This window comes from Hemicordylus capensis, chromosome 6 (genome assembly GCF_027244095.1).
Source record: "Hemicordylus capensis ecotype Gifberg chromosome 6, rHemCap1.1.pri, whole genome shotgun sequence".
Taxonomy (NCBI): Eukaryota; Metazoa; Chordata; class Lepidosauria; order Squamata; family Cordylidae; genus Hemicordylus; species Hemicordylus capensis.
The window spans coordinates 123,568,272-123,585,318 of NC_069662.1; the positions used below are offsets into that span (position 1 = coordinate 123,568,272).

The window sequence follows — 17,047 nt, forward strand, 5'->3', positions numbered from 1 at the left end:
TCTCAGTAGTCTGCAGCATGATTCTTGGGTTCAGTAATTAATCACATGTTTGTTTAACTGATCTTTGGCACTACTTCTGAAGGGTCCACTGGCTTGAATCTCAGCTCTGCCATAAATTAAATACATGTTCTTAGACAAACTATTGACTTAACCTCAGCCCTTATATGATAATTCTATCTATCTATCTATCTATCTATCTATCTATCTATCTATCTATCTATCACATTTATAGACCGCTCCATCCAAAGGCTCTGGGTGGTGCACAACAAGTTTAAAAAGACATAAAAACACACACCATTTAAAACACACTGCTTAAAACAATATAAAACAATCTTAAAACAATTCAAAATCATTTAAAACCAATTCAAAACCAATTCAATTAAAAAAGAATTTTTAAAAACCTTGGAAGACTAGGCCAAACAAGTAAGTTTTTAGGGCTCTCTTAAAGGCCAACAGCGAGCCTAAACTGTGGATATCTGCCAGGAGTGCATACCATAGGACAGGAGCAGCTTCAGAGAAGGCCCGTTTCCGAGTCACCACCAGACATACCAATGGTAACTGGAGACGGACCTCTCCAGATGATCTCAGCATGTGATGGGGATCATACAGAAGAAAGTGCTCTCTAAGGAAGCCCAGACCCAAGCCATTCAGGGCTTTAAAGGTAATAACCAGCACTTTGTATTTTGCCCGGAAACATATCGGCAGCCAGTGCAACTGTTTTAAAACAGGCATGATATGGTCTCTCCGGGTTACTCCAGAGACCAGTCTGGCTGCCGCATTTTGAACTAACTGAAGTTTCCGAACTACATACAGAGGCAGCCCCACGTAGAGCACATTGCAGTAGTCACGCCTGGAGGTTACCAGCTGATGCACCATTGTTTTGAGATCGTTCTCTTCTAGGAATGGACTCGGCTGTTGAATCAGCCAAAGTTGATGGAAAGCGCTCCTGGCCATAGCCTCCACCTGAGATACCAGGGTGAGGCCTGGATCCAAGAGCACTCCCAAGCTGCATACCTGTTCCTTCTGGGGGAATGTAACTCCATCCAAGGTATTGAATTACATTGCAGGTTCTTGTCAGGATAACAATGTGATTTATTCAAAGGGCTGTGCAAATGGTGAGGTTTATGAAGATGATGATATGATATACTTTCATCAGGGATCCAGTGGATTTCTTTTTCTGCATACAGGTGAACTTTATTATCCACAGGGGTTTTGTTCTGCAGGGCAACCGTGGATAACGGAGCCACTGATATCAGGACACTGAAGTCATTGTGGTGGTTGGTTCCTGGAGGCTGGCAAAAAGGGCAAAAAACATGAAAAAAGACAAAGTGCCCTACTATGCTCCTCGGGTGAACAGCTGTCCAGGAATGCCACCCCACCCCCAAATCCTATTTTCCCACAAAAAATCATGGGGGGATATGGTGGTGTCCGTCTGCCCCCCCAGACAAATGAGCTACAAAATGGCTCTTATTGACAAAATGGTGGTCAGAAATAACTTCAGCGGTTATTTCCAGCCATCTAGGTTCTGCAGATAACGTGGGTTTTAACCCTTCTGTACCTGCGGATGAGATCGGGTGTCAATTAGATACCTGCAGATATACGGAACCATGAATAGTGATTTCCATCTGTGCTTTTTGTTTTGTCAAGTGTTTAAAAGAAAAAATTCCAATAATGTCTAAGAAGTAAGTTATTTTAATTTTATTCAAACATTATGTTATACACGCATTCAGTCTGTATGTACATATGTGTTTTTGTGTGGCTATTTCAAAAGTGTACCTGTGTACAGTCTCCTCAAATGCAGGGTACAGATAGGAAGTGTACTATTGTATTTGCATCAAATGTAATGTCTGGATAACTGTATAGGCATACGCTGTAACACAGGCTGTTGACTGAATATAACATCTGAATAGGGATCTAGTTGCTTCTTAATTTGATTGCTAGAATCACAGTTTAAAATATGTGGCTTAAAACCATGTAAGAAATGAGTATATCATCTGATTTTCATTACTTTAGCTGGTTTTGAGGATATACATTACAAATGTAATCCTACCTATGCAAATACAGTATGGTTAACAAGTTCCAAATGCTTAAGGAAAGCTCAAGTAGAGTTTTCCACTGTCAGCAAAATAAGCCGTTGATATAGGACACGTTCCATTCTGTTAAACTGAGCACTGATGTAGGTAAGAAAAACATAACAATCATTCAGTGTTAAGCAATGTGGTTGCAATATGTAAGCTGTTTGAGTCCCTATCTTCAGTACACAATTTCTTAAAATATAATGATGCAATTTTTTTAGCTTTTGTAAGTCTTTCTCTTACAAGTAATGTTAGAAAATAAAGCTGCACCAATTTAATAAAAAACAATCTTTATGCTCTTTAAGTAAAACAGGTAAGAACTTGCTGGATGTGCAGACAATGTAGCACATGTCTGTCTTTTTTTGCCTTCATATTATTAGCCTGCGAATAAGGAAACCTCATCCTGCAGTTAGAATGACTCATTTAGAAAGGTAGTTAGGACCTGGATAGCACAAAAAACATCCTGGAAAAAAAAATCTCTTTATGGACTTATGCCCCTAAGGTAAATATATCTTTGAACCTCTAGTTGAAACATGTAAACCTTCAGCCTGCATTTCAGGTATACCATGAAATAAGCATTCAAAAAAAGGTGAAGAAAGCCGTCTTCTTTTTTTAGAACTCAGACTCTGGGTTACACACTTACTTGACTGCTGAAATGTCTTATGATTCTATGTACCCCAATTTAAAACTATCAGTAGTAACAAATATGTTTTAAAAGTTAGTTGCTAATGCTTGTTCATATTAGGACTGCTGCTAAACAATAAACCACTTAGTGTGCCCTGAATTTGTAACTCTACAGCAGTTACTCATTAGTGTGTGTTCTAGTGCTTCTGTATCAAAATAAAGGCACTCCTTTTACGTCAGTGGCTTCTGACTCGTATCCTTAGTTGCGCTGTGTTGGCTGTAGAATGTCCTCAGTGGTTCAGACAAACATTCTTCTATGTCCGCTTCTGTGATCTGAAAGATCCGGACTGGAATGAAGATTTAAAATATTCCTTGAATTACGTGAGGTATTAGCTAAAACTTGGTACACAATCCAAATCATCTGCCTGCTGTACAAATCTTGACAAAGGTTTACTTCTGTCAGTTAAAATGAGAGACATTAAAAAGAGATAGCTGAAACTTGAACACATGTAGCCCAGGACACCCTCTCACACTTGAAACTCAAGATGTATCTATCACTATCACCTCTCACACTTGAAACTCAAGATGTATCTATGCCATATTAGAGGCTAGTGTAAAGCAGACAAACTCAGGTTGCAACATTGGGCTGTGTGTGTCTTTTAATCAGGGCCAGTGGCTACAAGTGGACCAGGTCACTTGAAAGTTTGTGGCCACATGGGATCTGGCTTACCCCTTCATGGTGGAAGAAACTGCTGAATAAGTTCCCTAGAGATTGGGACACGGGGAGTACACGGTGACTCTATTTTCTTTATACGCCACTTGCACCCCAGCTCCTCTTTATCCTGCCCTTCCTACCAGGCATTTCACCAGGTACCTGTGTAGTGCAGGGGCCCTTGGGACAAAGTTATTGGGAGGTGGAGGACTTGAAGTAGCCACCAAAGCCCCCTCCCCCAAGATTGGTGGGAACGATGGAGCTGCTGTCACTTCCTGCCCATCCTGGGCACTGTGGAATGGGCACACACTGGGGTTGGGGGGCATGCATGCCATTGGGGAGCCAGAGCCCTGGCTTTGTCCGAAGGCCTAGAGCAATTGGGCGCCAGCTAGGTGTTCCATTCACGCTTTGTACGCTTACTTTAATCTTGGAATTTGGTGAGGCAGCATATTTATAATGGGGACTATGAAGTTTTTTTTGCCCTCGCTCACAACACCAGAACCAGGGTTCTGGTTTTCTGATTGCGAGGAAATTTAGGACCAACAAAAGAAAGCACTTTTTCATACAGTACATAATTAATCTGTGGAATTATCTGCCACTGGATGCGGTGATGGCTGCTAGGTTGGATGAATTCAAAAGGGGGCTTAGGCAAATTCATGGAGGACAGGTCTATTAATGGCTACTAGTGTGATGGCTATAGGCCACCTCCAGCTTCAGAGGAAAGATGCCTCTAAATACAGTTACAGGGAAGCAACAGCAGGAGAGGGCATGCTTTCGTCTCGTGCCTGTGGGCTTCTCAGAGGCATCTGGTGAGTGGGCCACTGTGGAAAATAGAATTCTGGACTAGATGGATTTGGGCCTGATCCAGCAGGGCTGTTCTTATGTTCTTTATGTTGAGTCTGGAAACTATTCAGATTTGGGCCTTTCCCCTTACCTCATACTTCAACAATCTTCAGATTGAATGAAGAGGGATTTCCAGTGGTAGCCAGCAATATACTTATGCTTGAATAATACAAACTATAAATTATCACATTAAAAATCCCTTGTCATAAAATCTTATTGTTTCCCTATATAAGAACACAAGAAAAGCCCTGCTGGATCAGGCCCAAGGCCTATCTAGTCCAGCATCCTGTTTCACACAGTGGCCCACCAGATGCCTCTGAGAAGCCTATAGGCAGGAACTGAGGACATGTCCTCTCTCCTGCTGCTACTCCCCCACAACTGGTACTCAGAGGCATCCTTCCTTTGAGGCTGGAGATGGCCCACAGCCCTCGGACTAGTAGTCATTGATAGACCTCTCCTCCCATGAAGTTATCCAAACTCCTCTTAAAGCCATCCAGTTTGTTGACTTTCATTACATCTTGTGGCGTAGAATTCCACAAGTTGATTATGCATTGTGTGAAAAAGTATTTGTTGTTCAAATGATTACTAGATAAGTACTTTTACTCCAAACATTGCTGTAATAAGAAGAGAAATAATTCTGGTGTTTGTTTTTTTAAATTCCCTGGTGTTGCACTTTCTTTGTTAGATACCATATCACAACAAGTCTGTGTTATCACTGATATCAAAGAAGATGCTGCGCAAGTCAACTTCCTCCTTCATGAAGCGTTGAAGAGTCATGTGAAAGTAAGTACTGTACTAGGTTCTTATTCTGAACAGTATTGCAATAAGAGTAGTTCCAAAGAGAAATACACTTTCAAAGTTTTTTTGTGCCAAGAAACATAGTGGTCTCTGCTCATCCTTCAAGTGGAATACTTGCAGTTTGGTTTGAATTGTCATCCCAGGTTGTTTTTTCTTCTAAATCACCCAATTATTATGCCCTGTATATCTGATACACCAATCCCTTCTTTGTGTCTCATCACAAGTCTGTCTGATCAGACTGAAACACTGTAACACTTTTTTCCTTGGGCTGGCTTTGGGGCTGGTATGAAGGTAGTTTTCAAGGTGTGGTTGCTCTGTTCTGGTATGGTGGATTATTTTGCCTTCTTACTTCAAGTGTTAATTATGAGTTTTGAACAATGTAAATGACACCAGGATCCTTGATTTAGTAATATAATCTCAATTTCCTTTTTTAGCTTGTTAAAGGCATATCAACATCCACTTGTAAACATGATCATCTTCTGCAAAACATATTATCAGGACAGTGTTACAACTTTATTTGCATGAATGTAAGTATTGTAGGGAAAAATCAAAGGCAGCCCATAACAGCCTTTTCATCCTTACCTAAGTAAATTCGTTTGTTTAGATTATTGGCCATTCAAAATTTTAACTCTACAGCATCCCTTCAATGCATAGTCCTTGTGAAAATTGGCATCCTTGCAAGTTTCATGGTCCATTGTCAAACTGACAGAACTCAGACCTGCTCTTGTGAAGGCCAGATTTTGACTTGAATTGAGCCATATGTTCCATCAATTCTTTTGGTATGATATATGTAGCTTTGTCTTGGTGGAAGTACTATTTGAAAGTTTTATAATCCAATGCATGCTATACCATTTTTTCTTAGATCCAAATTTGCTCAACTAGCAAAATCATAGAAAGGTATTCCTAAATTAGAGCAATTACTCTACCTTTTTAATTTCCTATCTTGTAATATTTCTCTATATTTACCACTACATTCTACAAACATTTTTTTTGAGCATTCTAATAAAGACATACAAAAATGTCTGACATTCAAGCAAAAGACATACATACATCACAAAATTTTGAGTGTTGCTTTGTCACTGTGGTAGAGTTTGACCCTTTCAGCTTTGTAGTTCTGTGCTTCTACAGTGAATTTATTCTTACCTACGAATGCGCTTAGCCTTTTTTCTTCCTGTGCAAAAGAAGATTGAACTTTTATTTGTTATAAAAGGTTATTTGTTAGGGTTATTTGTCCTTTATAACTCCTGTGATTCTCTGGCCCTAGATTGCACAGGGGAAAGAGGAAATGTGGGTATTACTGGCGTAATACTATTATACTTTCACTGTGTGAAACTATAATGGTGTAAATCACCTATTTATAAATGTTAGTGTAATAAAATAGATGTACCTGAATGAGTGCTTTTCTTAACATACATTTACTTTTCTTTAGGATAAAGTATCTGACTTTCAAGAAATACAGCATCTAGTGAAAATACTTGAAAACACAAATGCTTCAGCCTTATACTCCATTGTTCTCATTTTGGTAGGTTTACATATTGCATAATTAAACAGAAAATATTTTAGCTACATATTTAAAGTATACAGATGTTTTTAGGGAAAGCTTTGAAGAACAATTAATGGTCTCTTGCTTTGGTTACTAACAAATCACCAGGGCGGGATGGCATCCATCCTCAAAGAACTCAAATGTCAAATTGCCGACATCCTTGCTAAAATATATAATTTATCCCTGAAATTGGGCTCTGTACCAGAGGACTGGAGAGTAGCAAATGTAACACCAATTTTCAAAAAGGGATCCAGGGGCGATCCGGGAAATTACAGGCCGGTTAGCCTAACGTACGTTCCAGGCAAATTGATGGAAAGCATCCTCAAGGATAAAATTGTAAAGCACATAGAAGAACAGGCCCTGCTGGGAGTGAACCAGCATGGCTTCTGCAAAAGTAAATCTTGCCTCTCAAATCTTTTGGAGTTCTCTGAGTGTGTCAACAAGTGTGTGGATCAAGGTGATCCAGTTGACATAGTATACCTGGACTTCCAAAAAGCTTTTGACAAAGTTCCTCATCAAAGACTCCTGAGGAAACTTAGCAGCCATGGGATAAGGGGACAAGTATATGTGTGGATTGCTAACTGGTTGAAGGACGGGAAACAGAGGAAATGGAAAGTATAAATGGAGAGTTTTCACAATGGAGGGAAGTAAAAAGTGGGGTCCCCCAGTGATCTGTACTGGGACCGGTGCTTTTTAATTTATTCATAAATGATCTAGAAGCAGGGGTAAGCAGCAAGGTGGCCAGATTTGCAGATGATACCAATCTCTTTTGGGTAATGAAATCCAAAACGGATTGTGAGGAGCTCCAAAAGGATCTCTCCAAACTGGGGGAGTGGACAACAAAATGGCAAATGCACTTAACTGTTGCCAAGTGTAAAGTGATGCACATTGGGATGAAAAACCCCAACTTCAAGTATATGCTGATGGGATCTGAGCTTTGGTGACTGACCAGGAGAGGCATCTTGGGGTCATGGTGGACAGCTAGTTGAAAGTGTCAACTCAATGTGTGGCAGTTGTGAAAAAGGCCAATTCCACGCTAGGGATCATTAGGAAGGGGACTGGAAATAAAACGGCTAATATTATAATGCCCTTATACAAAACTATGGTGCGACCACACTTGGAGTACTGCGTACAGTTCTGGTCACCACATCTAAAAAAAGGACATTGTAGAACTGGAAAAGGTGCAGAAGAGGGCAACGAAGATGATCAGGGGCCTAGAGCACCTTTCTTAGGAGGCAAGGCTACAACACCTGCGGCTTTTTAGTTTAGAAAAGAGATGACTGCGCAGACATATGATAGAGGTCTATAAAATCATGCATGGTGTGGAGAAAGTGGATAGAGAGAAATTCTTCTCCCTCTCCCATAACACTAGAACCAGGGGTCATCTCATGAAATTGATTGCCGGGAAATCTAGGACCAACAAACGAAAGTACTTCTTCACACAACGCATAATCCACTTGTGGAATTCTCTGCCACAGGATGTGGTGACATCCAACAACCTGGATGGCTTTAAGAACGGTTTGGATAACTTCATGGAGGAGAGGTCTATCAACGGCTACTAGTCAGAGGGCTGTGGGCCATCTCCAGCCTCAAAGGCAGGATGCCTCTGAGTACCAGTTGCAGAGGAGTAACAACAGGAGAGAGGGCATGCCCTCAACTCCTGCCTGTGGCTTCCAGCGGCATCTGGTAGGCCACTGTGCAAAACAGGATGCTGGACTAGATGGGTCTTGGGCCTGATCCAGCAGGGCTGTTCTTATGTTCTTATGGTTTTTGTTTTTTCTTCTGAGAACTTAATTGTTGTCTTATCTCCTTTTGCAGGTACACGTGGATATTTTAGAAAATGCTTCTTTGAGCAATGAAATGCAAAGCTTGGTTAAATTTGCAAAGGAATTGAGAGAGAAAAATATCTTGCTTTATGGTCTTGTTATACATTACCAAAAGGTAGGTAGTTCAACTAACACAAAATGTTCATATTTGAAAATGATCCATTTTTATGACCTATATGACTGTCTGAGCTTGTTTTAATTAAAAAAAAAATCAGATGTGACATAAATATGATACAGCAGTGTTTTTGTTAGAAAGGTGCTTGCCTGGTTTGCTGTTCAGCAAATTCCTTAATTTCAAGCATAAATGTAAACTTTCTCATGCAAAGAAATTGTTAATAGTAAAAGGCTTCATATTCTAATCCTCTTTTCTTGGCAAACATCACATATTTAGTGAAAGTGATTTACATATATTTTTGAATTTTCATTGAAGCTCAAAATTAGGTTTAAAAGATGATCCCAAATCAGAGGGTTTTATCCAAAGACAATGAGTCTATTCACATGGGCAGCCAAGCCCAGGGGTTGAGGCCACACCTGTCTCCTTCTTAAGAAATAATCTACTTTCTTATTAAACTCCATAGGCACAACTGTACAAAATTATAATAAGTATGCTGAGATGCTCACCAATGTGCATAATTCAGCGTGGTGCCAGAGCCAGCGTGGTGTAGTGGTTAGAGTGCTGGACTAGGACTGGGGAGACCCAAGTTCAAATCCCCATTCAGCCATGATTCCAGCTGGGTGACTTTGGGCCAGTCACTTCTCTCTCAGCCTAACCTACTTCACAGGGTTGTTGTGAGAAGAAACTCAAATATGTAGTACACCGCTCTGGGCTCCTTGGAGGAAGAGCAGGATATAAATGTGATACATACATACATACATACATACACACACACACACACACACACACAAAATGGGGCAGTTAAGTGTAGGTTCATGTCGTGTCCCACAATCCCTCTTTATGCTATGCACTTTGTTAGCCAGCAAGTTTTAGTCAAAAGCACTGAGGTAGTGCACACAACCAAATGTGTGGGTGGGGTGGAGGGCTGCTGCACGCTGCTACTGCTGCTGTTACTGCTACTACTACTACTACTACTACTTCTACAGATATTTATATACCACTCTTCAGCCAAAGTTCTCAAAGTGGCTTACACAGAAAAAGAAATAATACAAAAATAAGATGGTTCCCTGTCCCCAAAGTGATTACAATAGAAACATAAGGTAGATACCCGCAACAGCCAGAAGAGATGCTGTGCTGGGGTTGGATAGGGCCAGTTGCTCTCCCCCTGCTAAATATAAGAGAAACGCCACTTTAAAAGATGTCTCTTTGCTCAGTTAGCAGGGGTTAATAAGATGAGCGATACTGCTCTCTTGGCTCTGCCAATCGCCCCACATACGATTGGTGCCGTGGCAAATGGCAGAGCAGGGAGCCAGAGGAGGACGTTCTCCGGCATCCCTCAATGTGCCACAACATCAGTGTGGTGCATTGAGGGATCCTCCCTCCACCAGGCACTGTCTTCATTTCACTGATTCATTTCCATTACAGCCAGTACTCTGAGCCCTGGTTCATTTCAGTTACCTTTCAACAATGAGTGACCGTATCATGAATTAGGCTAGTACAACAAACAAGAACTTAACACATTCTCAGTTAAATCATGGAGGGAGATAATTGACCACTAAACTACTTCCATTTCACTGATTCAAGGGGGAGTGTAAAATATGTCACAAGAAGGAGTTGATGCTTCTAGTAGCTTCCTCTTTGCAGGGTGATCCACCTCATTTTTTGATATCCATTGTCACAGTGTCACAAAGCTATTATTGATGTATATTGTAATTAAACACACACACACACACACACACACACACAGAGTAATTAAACACACACACACACAAGTACCATCGACAGGATAATGGTAAAGGACAGATTTGCAAAAATAGTCATAGCAACAACAGGCTGGCAAACTGGGGGAGGAGGGAAGGTGGGAGGGGAAAAACAGGCAAATCTTGTTTTGTTATGAAGAGCTTTCCTAGTGACACTAGGAGTATAAATCTTAAGAGAAAACACAGGCAAGCTCTAAGCAAGTGATTATTTTGTATCTGCACGTAGGTTTGAGAGCTGGGTAGGTTAACTTCATTTGGCACATCATTTATTGTTGTTGTTATTTATTTATTATTTATTCGATTTCTATACCGCCCTTCCAAAAATGGCTCAGGGTGGTTTACTCAGAGAAATAATAACATAAATAAGATAGATCCCTGTCCCCAGAGGGCTCACAATCTAAAAAGAAACATGAGATAGACACCAGCAACAGTCACTGGAAGTACTGTGCTGGGGGTGGATAGGGCCAGTTACTCTCCCCCTGCTAAATAAAGAGAATCACCACGTTAAAAAGGTGCCTCTTTAACTGGTTAGCAGGGGTTTGACCTCATTTCACTTTCTCTCTTAGGAGGAAGATTGAGAGGGCAGAATGTAACCAAGTTTCCTTTTGTTTCTGACTTCTTATGACTAGGTATCAGTACCTGATTTGCTATCATTTTCAACTGGCACCAGCTGATACTGTGGCACTGGATACATAGCAGTAGTTGATGGAGTCTTCAGCATACATAGAACCACTCACAAATTATTGCCCATTTTGAGCATTGCTCTATATAATATGCTGGCCTTAATGGCTTGATTTTTAAAAGAATTCTTGTACACTAGAAAAATGTTTACAGGTGCCAAACTATCTCAAAATCACAGACAAATGATTAGTTATATGGATGAATGCTTGATTGGCTATGTTTTCCATTTGCATGCTTTCCAAAAGCATCTTTGAGGTCACAAGGCATTTGATATACGAATATGCCAAATATTTATATACCTCTTTTCAACAAAAGTTCCCAAAGCGGTTTACATTAATATAAATAAAATGGCCATTCTATGCAAATGAGAGCTTTTAAAAGGCTAATGGTTAAAGCTCAAGACTCCTCTTTTGGAAGGGCAAGCTTTTACTTTCTGAATCCCATTTTTAAAGCTTCTAATTAAGGGCTATGCTTTGTCATTAAAAGATTTAAAGTATTTCACTAAGGTTTTTTTTAAAAATATGCTTTAAGAATTGCTTAAAGTATTTATATACTGGATTCTTCTACTCTGAACTGTTCTGCATAATGAATAGGTTATATTTTCATCAGAATAAATTTTGAAGAATTGGCTGCCAAAAAATAACAAATGAATTGGCTGCAAGAAAAGAATTGTGTATAGACATTTGTTTGTATAGACACCCCAGGGTTTCTCAGACTTGGGTCCCCAGATGATGTTGGACTACAGCTCTAATTCTCTTCAGCCACATTTGAGAACCACTGACCTCTCCCATTCTGTGTTCAGAGCAAACCTGTCAGGCATATTAATCTGAAATAGAGTAGCTGGTCCAAGGTCACTCCAGAATTTCATATTTAATTGGGATTTTAACGTATGTTTCCCTAGTCAAAGCCAACAGTAAAGGAAAATTAATTGGAAAAAATCTGCAAACTAGAATTTAGGTTCCATTTTTATTCTGAATTATTACAGTGTGAATAAGCTCCCTTTTTGGTTCCATCTTGACTCCACAGTTCAGTGAGTTGCAGAATAATGTTGACAGTGGCTTAGGCAAAGGCCTAGGCCTGACCTAGGAGCTTTTATCTGTAGCAGGATCAGATATGTGAGAAAACAAGCCCTTTCATACTTAAATCCTGATGTTTCTGGATTAACCCTGTCAAGGTTAAGGAACACCAACACCCCCCCCATCAACCCTGGCATAATATATGTGCAATTAGATTCAGAAAGAATCAGATCAGAAAGAAAATGGCCACTAACACTTTTCTGTGAAAAGTTCTTAAAGACAGGTTTTATGCTATTTGTTTGAATAACAGTTGTGCTTATGTTACTCAGATTGGTTGGTCTAAAGAAATGGCCATATCGCTTGTGGAAGAAATACATATTTGCAACTGCGTTTGAATGTGAGTGAGAAATATTTTCCTACCATATGGAGGAAAAGGAACAGCTTCATAATTTATAGTATTCCATTTCTCCAGGTCTGAACCAATTATAGTTGATGTTTCTAGCATATCTGGGAACAAGTTTGCTTTGACTACATCACATACCTATTTAAACAATGTTTACTATATTTCATTCCCTGAAAAATAGTGTGCATATTTCTGTTGGGCAACAGTGTTTGACAATCTGTTATATATAGTATTAGGTTCATAATTGCCAGTCCATTGACCCTTGCATTTTTCCAAGAATTCAATTATCTTTAAGAAAGAAAGAAAAAAGCAATTAGGTTCATTCTGGTTTGAATCAACCTGTGTGGTACTGGCAATAATATGAATATTTCCATTTTGGCAAAGGTTCTGCATTTGGATTTGTTACTCAGTTTTTCCATTCATATGCATACACCATCTCTCTGATGAAAAAAAAAATCAAAGCTCCAAAATTCAGAGGACATGTCTGAGTTTGAGTACTAAATTATTCTCACAATGGATACAACAAAGCTCATTTAGAAGGAAAACAACTTAATTTAGCTCTAATCTAATAGATTGTCAAATTGTGTTTTGCAATTGCTGCAGTTTCTCCTACCTCAGGGGCTCTCACACTTTGGATCCCCAACAGGCGCGTAGGAAGACTCCCAGCAGCCCAGGGACAGAGTTGTTTGGGGGACTCCCCGCGTGCCTTGGTGCTGAAGCAATGCCCATTACTTCCCAGCCCCGCCACCACACTTCCCCCTCTATTTACCTGTGACAGTGGCTGGCGGGCAGGCGGGCTTCTCGGTGCACCAGCTTCTCTCCGGCCGGCATGTGGGCCTCCCCATTTCCTGGCTGGCACGCCAGCTTCTCTTGCACCTGCGCGCAGGCCTCCCCATTGCGTAGGGAGAGAATTGTATGCCGTGATGTCAGGCCTCACAATGCTTTCCCTACTCAATGGGGAGGCCCGTGTGCAGGCACTAGAGAAGCTGGCGCGCCGGCCAGGGACGTGGGGAGAGGCCCGTGCACCAGCTGGGGGAGGGAGAAGTCTGCCCACCCCCACCACCAAGGGTAAATAGGAAATGGGGGCGGGGCCTTGACCCTCTGGGCCCAGAGACATTTGCACCCCCTTGTCCAATTGGATGCTACGCCCATGATAATGTTCTTGGACTACAGCTCCCATTATCCCCAGCCCCAGTGGCTGGGCATGATGTGAGTTGTAGTCCAACATCTGGGGACTCAAGCTAGAGACCCTACCATAGTTTAATTTTCATCTTCTGCAACCATAAGCATTTAGGATTTCTCTGATATTTTATCTTGCACTTTTTGTCATCTTAGCTACTCTGGTTTCTGTATATCTGGATCCTGTCTCATACTTTTAACACAGTTGTAAATGGAATTTGAATCAAATGCTCTAGCTCCTCATTTTGGGAAAACAGTCTATATTTAAGCACAGACATCATTTTAGAGTACCTAATATTTATAGTAATTTATTTATTTATTCATTCATTCAGTCAGTTTCTATACCACCCTTCCAAAAATGGCTCAGGGCGGTTTACACAGAGAAATAACAAATGGACCCCTGTCCCCAAAGGGGTCACAATCTAAAAATAAACATAAGATAGACACCAGCAACAGTCACCGGAGGTACTGTGCTGGGAGTGGATAGGGCCAGTTACTCTCCCCCTGCTAAGTAAAGAGAATCACCACATTAAAAGGTGCCCCTTTGCAAAGTTAGCAGGGTTAGGCAGGTTTTGACTGCTCATGAACAATCATCTGAGTGGGCATTTTCCTTTCTTCTGCCTACTGACTCACATATACGTGTACTTAATAACTCATCACTCAGTGGCTTGCTGCTCAGTGTGTAAGCTGCCTCCTTGGGATTGCTGAGGTGATAGAGATATTATATCTGTAGTGAAGTACAGGAGAACCTCATTATTCATGGTTCTGCGTGTGTCTAATAGACCACCTGTTTCCATTATCTGCAGATACTAATTGGTTAAAACCCATGTATCTGTGGTTCTTAGAGGGCCGGACGTGACCGCAGAGGTAACTTCCGACCTCCATTTTGTCTTCAGGAGAGTGGAGGATACAAGAGGAGCCATTTTGTGGCTCATTTCCTGAAGAAAAAACCTCGGTATTTCCCCATTATTTTTTGCACTTTGGGGGGCCATTTCGTCTTTTGGAGAGCATGCCATGGAGGACCCACGAAGCACACCACAGTAAGTTTGGGGGCTTTTAATAACTTTTCCGGCCACCTTGGAACATAACCCCCCTTTCCCCATATTCCCAATTCCTCATTACTCACGATTCCGTTCCTCACGGTAATAGGTGAGGAACGGAACCCCTGTGAGTAACGAGGTTCTCCTGTATTCTGAAGTATATCTTGAGAAGTATTCGACACATGTAAATCATCATTTGATGCTGTGTTTATAGGGAAAGGGACAACCTTATACAATTTCATTTCTGATCATCTGAACCAATTTTATTTTTATAGCATAACTAGGAACTAGATAGTTGAGCAATAAATAAGTTGAGCATGTATACTCAAACACCTCCACAAAGAGGATGAAGAGAGTTGGTCTTGCAGTAGCGAACAACCTTTGCTAAGTAGGGTCTGCCCTAGTTTGAATTTGGACTACACGTGAGCACTGTCTGCTGTAAGATATTTCCTCTATATGGGGTCGTAGGGACTGTAGAGCATCTGATTTGCAAAAGAAGGTTCCAGGTTCATTCCCTGACATCTCCAGGTAGGGCTTGGAGAGACTGCTGCTTGAAACCGTGAAGAGCTGCTACCAGTCAATGTAGACATTTCTGAGCTAGAGGAATCAATGGTCTAACTCGGTGTAAGGCAGCTTCCTATGTTCCTATTTAGAATGAACACTATAGTCAGATCCAGAAAACACATTCTCAGATGACTTTTTCCCAGAGGGCTAGCTATGTTAGGCTTTAGCAACGAAAACAACCAAGAGTCTTGTGGCACTATAAAGACTAACCAATTTATAGTAGTAACTTTATAAGAACATCCCTGCTGGATCAGGCCCAAGGCCTATCTAATCCAGTATCTTGTTTCCCACAGTGGCCCACCAGATGAGAAGTAAGGATGATTGTTTTGATTTGTACCCGAATGGAATCACCCCCGATTTGTTTTTGGTCCAAATCTGCCCCTCCCTGTCCCCCGAATCACTCCAGATTTGATTTGTACCTGAATTTTCCAAATTGATTTGGGGCCAAAAAAGGGGTAGGGGGTCCTGGGAGCAAGAGAGTGAGGTGGGTGGTAGTGCCCAATGGGTGGAAGCTACCAACCAGATTTCAAAGAAATTGGGCAACGGGGTGATTTTTAAAGGATTTTTGAAGTTGGCGTGTCTTTAAGCCTTAGTTATAACTCCTCAGGGAGGGCACCAGGGTGGCCCAGAGTGGGTTATGGTGTGTGGTAGTACCCAATGAGTGCAAGGAAACTACCACCCAGATTTCAAAGGAATTGGGCAAAGGGGTGATTTTAAAAAGATTTTTGAAGTTGGCATGTCTTGGGGAAGATTCGGGGCAGAAGAGTGGGTCAGGTGGTAGTACCCCAATGGGTGCCTGCTACCACCCAGATTTCAAATAAATTGGTGAAAGGGGTGATTTTTAAAGAATTGCTGAAGTTTGCACATCTTTAAGCTTTTACCCCATAGGGAATTTCAGCAGCCCCATAACTCCACTTGAGGGGCACCGAGGTAGCCCAGAGCAAGTGGTGGTGTAGTGCACATAGGGTGCCAACCACCCCCAAACCCACAAGCCCATGGGGCACTGGGTTTTGTAGTTTCTGAGGTGTTCTGAGAGTAGATTCTCTGGTAGGAATGAGAGTGTATTCAATGTTTGTCATTAATCAAATCAAATCACATCTGTGGTTGTGATTTGTTGTTAGTACCAAATAGAAGCTACTGGGTAAGTCCAATATCAGAGCCATGATAGAAGCACCCACCTGCTCCTAATGCCATGGTCCCAATCCAAATTGTCTCCTCACACAGATTTTGTTTAGTAGAGGGAAGTTAAGTACACCAACTTTAATGACAACTCTAAGCACCTTGTCAGCCACCTAATGGTGCAGCAGGGAAGCAACCTGCCTAGAGAGTAGGAGGTTGTTGGTTCGAATCCCCGCTGCTGTGTTTCCCAGAATATGGGAAACTCCTATATCGGGCAGCAGCGATATAGGAGGTGCTGAAAGGCATCATCTCATACTGCGTGGAAGAAAACAATGGTAAACTGCTCCTGTATTCTACCAAGAAAACCACATGGCTCTGTGGTCTCCAGGAGTCGACACCGACTCAATGGCACAACCTTTCCTTACCTAAGCACATCAATTCTTAATATAACATGTAGTTTAGCACCCTCTTAAGTGCTGTCAAGTATTTGCATTTTTTGAGTTGCAGATTTCATGAATGGTATTCTGATCACTGCTCAAGAAAAGGATTGTTATTGAGTTAGTTATAAGTTTATTCGGTCATTGACCAGCAAAGATTGTTATCAATGTGAATGCTTTCTTGCATAGAGAATGCTTCAGCCTTCTAAAGAGGTCTGCACCAGGAGGCAGTCTGCAAGTGCAACTTTTATTATTTGTTTATTTATTTATTTATTTTCACATTTATATCCCGCTCTTCCTCCAAGGAGCCCA

At 41.2% G+C, this 17,047-nt stretch overlaps 1 protein-coding gene across 7 annotated transcripts in view; it reads left to right on the forward strand.

The window, feature by feature from the left end:
• Positions 1-17,047, forward strand: part of CRPPA (CDP-L-ribitol pyrophosphorylase A) — a 94,354-nt gene that overhangs the window by 53,958 nt on the left and 23,349 nt on the right. For 6 of the 7 annotated variants that reach the window (XR_008310040.1, XR_008310039.1, XM_053262938.1 and 3 more), the window contains 4 exons: positions 4,940-5,037; positions 5,487-5,579; positions 6,482-6,574; positions 8,414-8,536. Coding sequence is in view for 5 of the 7 variants with exons in the window: in XM_053262938.1 (XP_053118913.1) it covers positions 4,940-5,037; positions 5,487-5,579; positions 6,482-6,574; positions 8,414-8,536 (407 nt within the window). In the remaining 2 variants the exon portion in view is untranslated. Of the gene's footprint in view, positions 1-4,939; positions 5,038-5,486; positions 5,580-6,481; positions 6,575-8,413; positions 8,537-12,322; positions 12,391-17,047 lie in introns of all 7 variants that reach the window. The other variant, XM_053262937.1, reaches the window with a different exon arrangement.